Here is a 10,184-nt window from a genome sequence, read left to right on the forward strand (position 1 = left end):
ACATCAAATTATAATTTTTATTTTTTTTTGGTAAACAAATTATAAATTTTATAGATAATTATAAATTATGAATTATTATATATATTCCTAAACATGAATTTTTTCTTTATTATAATTTTTATTATTAAAAACTTGAATCTTATTTATATAAAATATATATATATATATATATATATATATATAATAAATGTAATGATAAGTCCATCAAAATGGACAAAGAAATTCATATTTATGTAAATTTAGTTCAATTTTTAATTATAAAATAAATTTAAAATAATAAAGATCACAAATCATGTATTTTTGATAATTTAGTTCTTTTTTAAAAAAAAATAGGAGTAAAGATTTTATTAAATTTTCAGTCTTAGAGCAACGATAAATTTACTTATTAGTAACCGGAAGATCATTAGTTATAAAATTCGAAGAATCTTGTCCAAATCACATATCAATAGGACGAAAAATTCAATACAAGCATATTAGGGAAAATATTATAGTTAGCTAATAAATTTCCCCACTTCTAACTTAAAACTGTTTTTTATTTTGAAATGTTAAATATAAATGAGATAAGTAATAAAGAGAAAAGAAAAAAACTTTTCAATGTTTGATACCTGGAGTTTTATATATATTTCGTAGAATATGAATATGAAACAAGAGTGAGTTATTATTGAATTTTTATTTTGTATAAACTAGTATTTACGCCAACACTTAAATCTTTTCATAAAAGCTAAAGAATAGTTTTGCTGGTTTATTAATCTTTTTTCTTGTAGAGAAAAAAATTCTTTCGTATTTACTTATAAATAAAAATGAAAATCAAATGAGATCGAATGAAAATCAAAGGCTTCACCAATCTACTAGACCCGTGAATGTGATCACCCCAAATCATTTTCGAACAAAATAATCTTAGCCTTCATAAGCTTAATATTGTTAATGAAGTTTGAAGTGGGCTTTGAGCCCATCACTACATTGGAAACATGATACATTGGTTTGTTGACCCCATTTTGATTAGCCTGTATGTTGAACATATAAAGAGAAATAGTTCTTCCACAATTCACAAAAGGTGTGGAGGAGGAGTGTAAGGAATATTAAATATTCAGACAAAAGAAACGTTTAAACTTGTGGCATTCAAAGGAGTTGGTTGTCAACAATAACTTCACGCCCTACAACGAATAATGGCCAGTGACCACAACAATAACTCACGATTCAAATTTTCCATCGAAGCTATTCTCACTGAAAAACAAGACGTCTTCAGTAGCGGAAAGGATCGATGATTGACGCAGACTAGCAATTCAACGGGGAAATTCATTAACGTTCGACATATAAATTTTCCAATGCAACAACTATACTAATCATATAAATAAGTTCCTTAACAGGAACTCTACTATTCCACGGGACACTTCCCCCCTTTTCTTTTTAAGAATTTTAATGGTATGGATCATTTTCTTCATACCCATTACATAATATATATATTGGAAAAATTTGGAAGCCACCAAAGGGTTAAACAAGCAACAAATCAAAAACCAATTCATTAATCATATAATCTAGTATGTCCTGCTCAACCTCTAAACCCTCTTCAAATGCTTCAACGTCAAAGTCAAGCCATCTACCGCATCCAGTGCTCATGTCCTTGCTGACAAGCTCATCTACCATTACCTCTTCCATGCTTTTAAAAGCCAGCATCTCCTTGTACAATTCCTCTGCCAACCAGCTCTTCCTCTGAACTGATGTCACCCATCTAGTCCATGCTTTGCACCTTCCAACAAAAGCTTTCCTACATCTCAACTCCAGGCACTCGCTTACAATGTCAAATAAAACCTTCCTTTCAACCTTGGAGTACTCTTCTCCATAGTTTTCTGTTCCATTACTCTGATTCTCCAACAGATCAAAGAGATTTGGCATTATGACCGTATTAGCGTGACCCATGACAAATTCTTCAGCCATAAACTCTGCATTGCTAAGTATATCCTGTACATATTCAAGTTCCATGTTCCTTAATCTTTTAAAATCTACCAAATTTGAAATTCCGCTTAATTGTTTGACCACATTTCCCCCCACCAATGTGGAAGAGCTTAGCTCTGGCCATTTCACCTCATTTTCAAGTGATACAGATTCATTTATCTGGGAAAAATTAGATATTTCTTCATCTTGCATGGAAGAATCAAATCTGCTGCCTGAAAAAGAGGAAGCACTGATAGGCATTACAGAAAAAATAATAATAACAAGAAAGCCTTCTGGTTCTTTGACTCCTTGATTCAATTTCTATTATGAAGGTAAAAGCTAGACAAGTTGTGAGATTTTGCTTTTGGATCTGAACAAATTATGCTCATCAGCAGTGAAAAGATAAAAACTAAAACATTACCATATGAACTGTCTTCACTATTCAAGTAACTTTCACTGACAAAAGAAGTTTCAGAAACTGTAACAGCTAGATCATTTCCACTTGCACTGTTGCTGCTACAGCAAGGATCTTCCATTACATCTGATGTCTGCACAAGTGATTAAGTACTAAGATAATAAGCATATGGTTCTTCTCAGTTCAAAGATTATCGAAAATTGAAAATAACCTAATTTGTAAAATCTAATTCTGTAAATGATGTGTGGAACATTTAAACCAAATCTCAGAAATTTGTAGTTTGCATCCTCAACATTCCTTTTCTTAACCTAAACCCTTCAACATATTCTCTTTATTAATTGATGGCAGAAAGTTAGTAGGAAGATATTTCAATAATTAATAATTGAAATGAAAATCATAATAGAAGAAGCTGAAAACATAAAAGAAATGAGATACCTGCAGTTGCTGATTCATATTAAGCACTGGATCATCACTTGAACAGCAACGATACTCATGCATGCTATCCAGTTTATCACTGAACAGGTCAGGGTGAAAGCTTTGGTCTTGTTCCCTAGAAGTGGTGCTTACCATACTGGAAACTTTGTCTTGCAAACTAGATCTCAAACCAGCAGAAGAGCCCTCTGTGGCCAGGGTACATTGAGGTAAGTTAATTCTAGATGTCAATTCTTGCAACTTTTTCTCCAACAGGACACTTAAAGCATCACTGTCTATCATAGGAGATAATGATAATTTTTTGGGATAAAAGTTATCACTTTGCCCAAGAGAATGAACACCAATTTTATTTCTCGTTCCCATCACTTGCTCAGTAGAGGATGGTGACTCAGGCAAGCTTCTCCTCAAGGGAGATGTAAAAGTAAATGAGATAACATCCTTGCTTTCTTTCATGTTAAATGCATCCTGATCAATACTTCCATCAGTTGTAATATTGCATTTTATGGACTTGCTTTCAAAATTATTAACTGCATTATCAGGACCTCTTGCCTCATGAACACCTCTGCTGATATACTTTTTCTTCCGGGAAATACTCTCTGTTTTGGATGCTGGAAACTCATTTTTGTTATCAGTTGCCCTAGTGGTTGACCTTTTAGGCTGAATATTGGCATTTACAGCACCCTTGTTTGACGCCTTCCTTATTCCAGAAGAATTTTCTGAAGACGAAGCTTGTGTTGTTGGCTTATTGGAATCTATTTTTGAAGTAGATTTACCTTTGGTGGTCCCTCCATTTTGCTTTTGATTATTCTGCGCAAGAACATTGCTTTTCCGGCTTGTGCAAGTTCTCTGCTGCATGGCTTGGTGTGTACTTGGTTTCTGGCTCCTCAAGAACTGGTTTGACTTCATCCCGTTCTGTTCTTTCTGCTTCATATATTTCCTATTAACATTTGAAGACAATGTAACTTGGCTCTGAACATTGGTTTTGGCTTGTATTGCAAGTGAAACTGATTTTCCATTACTGGCTAGATGACAAGAACTATTTTTTTCTGAATCTCTTGAACTCTTGAATGCTGAAGTACATTTATACAAATTACTGCTCGTCTCACTAGACTTGCCATTTGCAGGGTTGGCAGTGCTTGGATCCATGAGCTTTTCAGGCATGGATGCATAGTGTGCAGCTTCCAATCTCTCTTTCAAATCAATAATTCTCAAGGGAACAGATGAGGGCCCAACTGAAGACATTCTATTCTTCATATATGGCCGAGGGCTTGCCTCAATTATCTTAGCAGCTGCCTCCATTATATCTGCTGCATTCTTTGGTGTCTGAAAACCAGGACTCTTGATAGGAGACAAGAGTTTATTGTGAGTAACTGGAATGGGTTTAGCTGACTTTGGAGGCAACATTTCAGTTTGGAATCTCTTTATTGGCCGGTTTTCCACTTTCTGTGCCCTAGATTCCATGGCACCCAAAGAAGACTTCTCCAGCTTAGGTGCCTTGTTTATGTATTCCACATGGCGCACGTCATCCATTGAATGAAGAGCACCCTCATGAGGATGAGGAGCTCCATGAGAGTTAGAGCCATTCAACAAAGTGCAGGAGAGGTCAGTGACTGCCGAAGCTGGCAATGAATCCAAACCCATTAGTCTCGCTACTAACCCAGGGGCTTTATTCCCACATCCTTCATCACTACAAATTGAGAGGGTGGAATTAAAATCACAACTTGCAATATTACTTGAACTAGCACCATTTTCATCCACCTTTACCTGAAACAATTGCAATAATCAACGAAAAAAATTAACAAAATGTAAAAATTACAACAAATAACAAGCAGACTGCAAAAAGTGGAACAAATGCACACCCTATTGAGCTGCGACTTGGGCAAGTTCTCCACATTTTCTTTTCCTTGCTTTGAAGCCTCTACAGTTAATGTGGCGGAAACATTTAGAATAGGCACATTAGACTAACAGGAGAGTGCGACAAAAGCATTGAAGAAGAATATTCAATATATGGACATGGCAAGCAAACAACAACAATAAAAACGAACATGAGAGACAGCACGTTATTAATATTACCAGGTAAGGTAGGATTGTTCCAAACCAACTTCTTTCGAGATTTGGCATTCCAATCAAACAAGCTGAGGAAGCTTCCCTTGGAACGTTTTTTCTCCATCCCCATTTCTCGTTTTTCCTAACACAGTTAAACAACGCAAGATTCCACATGAACAACATACAGAGTGTAGTGTTGTGTGGTGAAAGGAAACATTTTTTGACAATTAGGTTCTCTCAACTCCAGAACCCAAATCTCTCATCTCCAAATCAAATAACATTTTGAATGAAACTAGCGGACCTGAAAATACAATAGAAAATAGTTAATTGAAATCTTACCTGAAATGAGAGATCCTTCAGAACCCCAATTTCAAACTTCAAGAGTCCTTGTTGCAAAAATCACGAGAATCAGCAATCACAATTGCAGGCAATGCATACGCTTTATTATCAGTAATCATCTACCAATCCAAATAAATTTTGAATTTTTTAAAAGGGCAACACAACACAACACAACACAACAAAACAAAACCCTTCCCTTGCTCATTCACCCTTTTAAAAATGCCTCTCAATTTGTCCACGAAACTAATCAAAGCGAGGAACGGAGAAAAGATCTGTGACTTCAGTGTGAGAGTGAGACACGACACAAGTAAGAGAGGGAAAGAAAAATCAGCGATTGAAAATGACCAGAGAGAGAGAGAGAGGGGTGAGGTCGTGTGTGGGACTGTGGAGGGGTATGGTTTTCGGATTCAAATTAAAAATAAACAAATAGAGGGTACACATAGGTTTATTTTTGATAAACTACAACTAATTTGATTTATTTTTACTATTATTATTTTGAATAATCATTCTTTAAAATAGTTACCAGAAAAAAGTATCTAGGAGACTAGGACTATATGGGATTGCGTTGCAATGTTATGTCACTATACTCTTATAATTGCACCTTTATGATTATAAAAATCTTAGATTAGATTCATATTGCATAATTAATCTATGTTCACTAGAACTCTGCCATGTGCTATTCAAGTCAACAAAACAGTTGGTAGAGTGCCTTCTATGCAAAGATAGGATTACTAATGACAAAGAGAGAGAGAGAGCGAGAGAGAGACTAATGATAGAAATACATAAATGTGCATTTGTGCACATTGAATCCAAACCTATACGATCGGAAATCAAAATTAATCCTTCTGTTTGCTCACTTGTTTCATCAAAATAATCCAATTTTGGATTTGTATATCTTTATATTCGGAGCAGTGATAAAATTATTGTCACGTTATTTAGAAAAATTTGTCTAAATATCACACGAACAGTAATGTTATGTGTGTAAATTTGTTACCAACTATAGCAAACTTGGTTAGATCACGTGATACATTTCAATTAGTTTGCCAAATTCGTTAACAGTCATAATGAATTTAGTTAAGTTAGTTTTTTTTTTTTTTTTGCAAAATGTACAAGTAGCATAAAATTATAGGTGACAAAGTTCGCTATGACTGGTAGCGAACTTGATACACTAATGAGAATATGTCACATAACCTAACCAAGTTTGCTATGAAGGATAGTAAATCTAAACATGTGACAGTCAAATAAAAAATACTATTTGCGTGACATTTAAGAAAATGTGACATAAATTAAATTGTAGAACTCAATATTTGAAGTTATTACCTTTTGAATAAATTAAATCCTGATATCTAATTAGATTTCCACTAGATCAACAATTTTATTTCAACAAATTGGTTATTCCATGCCATATTACCACGCATCAACTATATATATGCCGCTATTTGTATATTATATTTTGCTTTTTCGGTGAGTTTCCTTCAATTTGGAACCCATGGCTTCGTTTCCGATGTCACTATGTTGCCATTATTAGTTAAAGGAGCCTTATTTTAACACCATGTTATCTATCGGTACGTTAATATTGCATAGTATTAAGTACAGCGTAATAATAAAATTAAATTACTTCTTAAATTATATTAAATAAAATACACTTAAATTTAATTATATATTAGATTGAAATCAAATTCTCTGATACATCTGAAGTAGTCTATATTACATCATCATCATCTAAAAAAAAAATTTCCACTCTACCAATCATTCTACTGAACTCTGAACTATCTTCAAAAGTTTTAATCATATAGTTTATCCAACTCCAACGCTACATATACTGGCTTGCTTACTTTATGGAAAAGTTAGCATAAATATAAACACATGTTAGAAAAATTTCAATAATATTACGATTTTCAAACTATAATTAATCCAGTCTCTTTAGTGAAAAATATTATTTTCTCAAAAACATGTTTATAATAAGAAAATAATATCATGAATAATAATAAATATAAGCCCAGACCTTTGTGGGTTCTTCATTCAAACATACCCTAACTTTTGTGGATTTTAGATACAAACATATAAAGAAACGTGTAATCTTTAACTGAATGACTAATGCTCAATTCTGTGAGCGCACAAATTTACTGGGTTCTGTATGACGGATATAAGTATAGTTATTCTGATCCCCTTGTGGGTTAATCACTTCATAATCATTCAATCATTGAGGAAAAAGATTACATATTTTGTAATATTCATTTGGTACCAAAGGTAGTTCTCTAAGCTTGATTTTAAATCGTTCTCATAACTAATATTAATACATTTATCAACTTTACAAACTCAAAGATAGAAGATAAATCAAAAGAATACAAAAGATTAATAAGAAAATATTTGAAGAGAGTAATGACACATTCACAACTTTTAAAAGAAATAACTTTAAAATACCAACTTTACATGTAAAAGAATAAACTTAGGAGAATGAGGTTTTACTCTCAATATTACCTTTAAAGAAATAACTTCAAAAGTACTAACTTTAAATATGAAATAGGATAAGATATTATTAGTATGTTATTGTTAATGCACACTTTGCCAAAAGAAAATTATAAGATATTATTAGTATGATAATTGATAACACATATGAGAAAGATACATAATATAACCACTCATAGCTTGTTATTGCTTATAATTTTTTGGATATATTATTTTACATATTTTTTTTTCTGTTTATTTTATTTATTACTATCCAACACTATTACATCAAAATATCAACTAACTTTTATTATTTTTCTCTCCTCTTAATATTTTGATCTTACAATAATAGAGAATTGTTGGTAAAGTAAGCATAAGAAAAGGTTGATAGAATAACTTAACCCTAACTTTTCTGGTAAGATAATATTCTTATAACTTTTTAGTTGAGTATATTTTAATAAAAAATTACTTCGGATTATATTAACTAATACACTTTGAGATTTACAAGATCTATTTATTTAAAATTTTAAATCCATTTGTTTTAAATTTAAATATATAGTGAGATTAATTTTTTTTATCTTGAATTATTTATAAGGCTAAACGTTTTTTTATTATTATTTATTTACATTCTGCACCACACACGCCACGTGAAAAAAAGATAAAAATTACTGCTGCAAATGCGTTTAGGATTTCGCTATCAAAAAACATGGACATCGATCCCAGGTCATTATATATATCAGGTTTATGCGATCACCGATCATTGATGGAAGAAAAAAGATCAGATGAATAAAAAAAAATGGTAGAACTAATCCAAGAAAGTTTGGGGGAAATGCTACAAAAAGAAGACATGCAAGCAAGAACGAACGTATACAATTAATCATGATTTCTACGATTGCCATCATCATATATCTCTTAATATAGTAAACATATAAATATAAAAGATAAAGATGATGTCATATTCCATTCATTGCATTGCACTAGAAATTGGTTACGAACTTGAAGCATTTGATCTTTAACCAGCGAAATCCATTCTTCACAGATTGCTTGAATTTACCTTCGGATGTGTAAAGCTTGTATTTTGCCACTCTTCGCTTTCTCTTCCTCTCAGGGTTATTCCACCACGAGTCTGTTTTCTTTGACTTTGTCACCTTCGTCGTTACGTAACGTTCTTTAGGTGCCTCGTAAGAATACCAAGATGAAGAGGTCGTGTTATTGTTGCTTACCCACATTTTGTTGTCGTTCATGCTTCTCACTTTCACATCATATGGGTTGGTGCTAGCTCCATTGGAGGATCGACCGTATTGGTATTGGAGCTCTTCCATTTTCCTTAAGGTGATGGATGATGAACACCTCACCTCACCTCTTTTCTTAAAAACCTTTTCGGTGTTCAACTAGCTCTTCTTCTTCTCTCTCCCTTTTACCTGACTTGGTTTAAGGGAGAGAGAGAGGAAGATAGAGATAATTGAAATTGAAGGTCTCCAAAATGCTAGAATTTAAGGAGAAGAATGAAATAGAGAGGTTAAAGGGAGAGACATGTTCTTAACCTGGAATAAGAGTGGAAGGGGACATACAACTCATGACCAACAACATGCCATGTTTTATTTTGTGTTTCAACCTATTTTGCCGTAATAGCCGCAAGTTAAATTTGGCTCTTAACTTAAACCCACCCTCGATCAACTAATTCTAGAAGACTATAACATATTAGCCTGTCCGCAACTGCCACGTTTACAACTGTTACCACTTTTTTTTAAAGGAATATTTATATATTTGAGATGTTTTCTTAATGCTTATATACTTCATAAAAATTCAAATAAATAACTTGGAATTCCATCAACATGCTTATACCTTTTTTTAAGTCCTTTCTGGACTCGCTTGCATAATTCGAAATTATTATTATATAATATATTAGTTATAAATTTTGGCTTGAAATAGCTATAGATTATTCGATTTGAACGTTGCCCCCGACCCACAACATTAGTACTAACTTAATGATATATATATATAAATAAGACTTGCAACCTCACATGACTTTTTTTTATTTGCCTTCATAAATTTAAATAATAACAATTCTAATGTTTTTATACACATGCATGTTAACAAAAATTATTAAAAATAAAAAGTTATACAAATAATTGATATATTTTTTTTTTTCAGTATCAAATATCTCCCACTACTTTATTACCCCCACTTGGGTGACAGGCACACGTTACAATGCTCGGTAGATAATTGATATTTGAACTAACGAAAGTTGTATTTTTTTTTTGGTAATCTAACGAAAGTTGTATTAATCTCACAGAGAAATGCGACAATTAATTACTCGAGTGCTGGTTACGAGAATAATTGTGGCCGAATTATATTATATTAACATTTTTAACTTTTGAAGTATAAATATAAAATATATATATATATATATATATATATATAGAGGCAGGATCCTTTGACACCGGTGTCAAAGAAAAAGTTTGACACCTCATCTGAGAGCCGTTAGATTAAAAAAAATCAATGGTGTCACATGCTTACAAATCAGAATCGTTGATTTTTTTTAATCTAACGGCTCTCAGATGAGGTGTCA

At 32.5% G+C, this 10,184-nt stretch overlaps 2 protein-coding genes across 2 annotated transcripts; both read right to left on the reverse strand.

Annotated features, from left to right (window-relative positions):
- Positions 1–1,262: 1,262 nt before the first annotated feature.
- Positions 1,263–5,543, reverse strand: LOC133314481 (uncharacterized). The gene is made up of 6 exons (XM_061515964.1): positions 5,165–5,543; positions 4,853–4,967; positions 4,639–4,697; positions 2,783–4,543; positions 2,354–2,480; positions 1,263–2,165 (listed from the first exon to the last, which is right to left on the reverse strand). Exons 2-6 carry the CDS (start codon positions 4,953–4,955, stop codon positions 1,492–1,494), a joined length of 2,724 nt encoding a protein of 907 aa, XP_061371948.1. The 5' UTR covers positions 4,956–4,967; positions 5,165–5,543; the 3' UTR covers positions 1,263–1,491.
- A 3,046-nt stretch (positions 5,544–8,589) lies between these two features.
- LOC133314467 (uncharacterized) lies at positions 8,590–8,934 on the reverse strand. Its single transcript, XM_061515948.1, has one exon. It carries the CDS (start codon positions 8,932–8,934, stop codon positions 8,590–8,592), a length of 345 nt encoding a protein of 114 aa, XP_061371932.1.
- Between the last annotated feature and the right edge of the window lie 1,250 nt (positions 8,935–10,184).

This window comes from Gastrolobium bilobum, unplaced genomic scaffold (assembly GCF_033153095.1).
Source record: "Gastrolobium bilobum isolate Gb01-03AN ecotype WA unplaced genomic scaffold, APGP_CSIRO_Gbil_v1 utg1951, whole genome shotgun sequence".
Taxonomy (NCBI): domain Eukaryota; kingdom Viridiplantae; phylum Streptophyta; class Magnoliopsida; order Fabales; family Fabaceae; genus Gastrolobium; species Gastrolobium bilobum.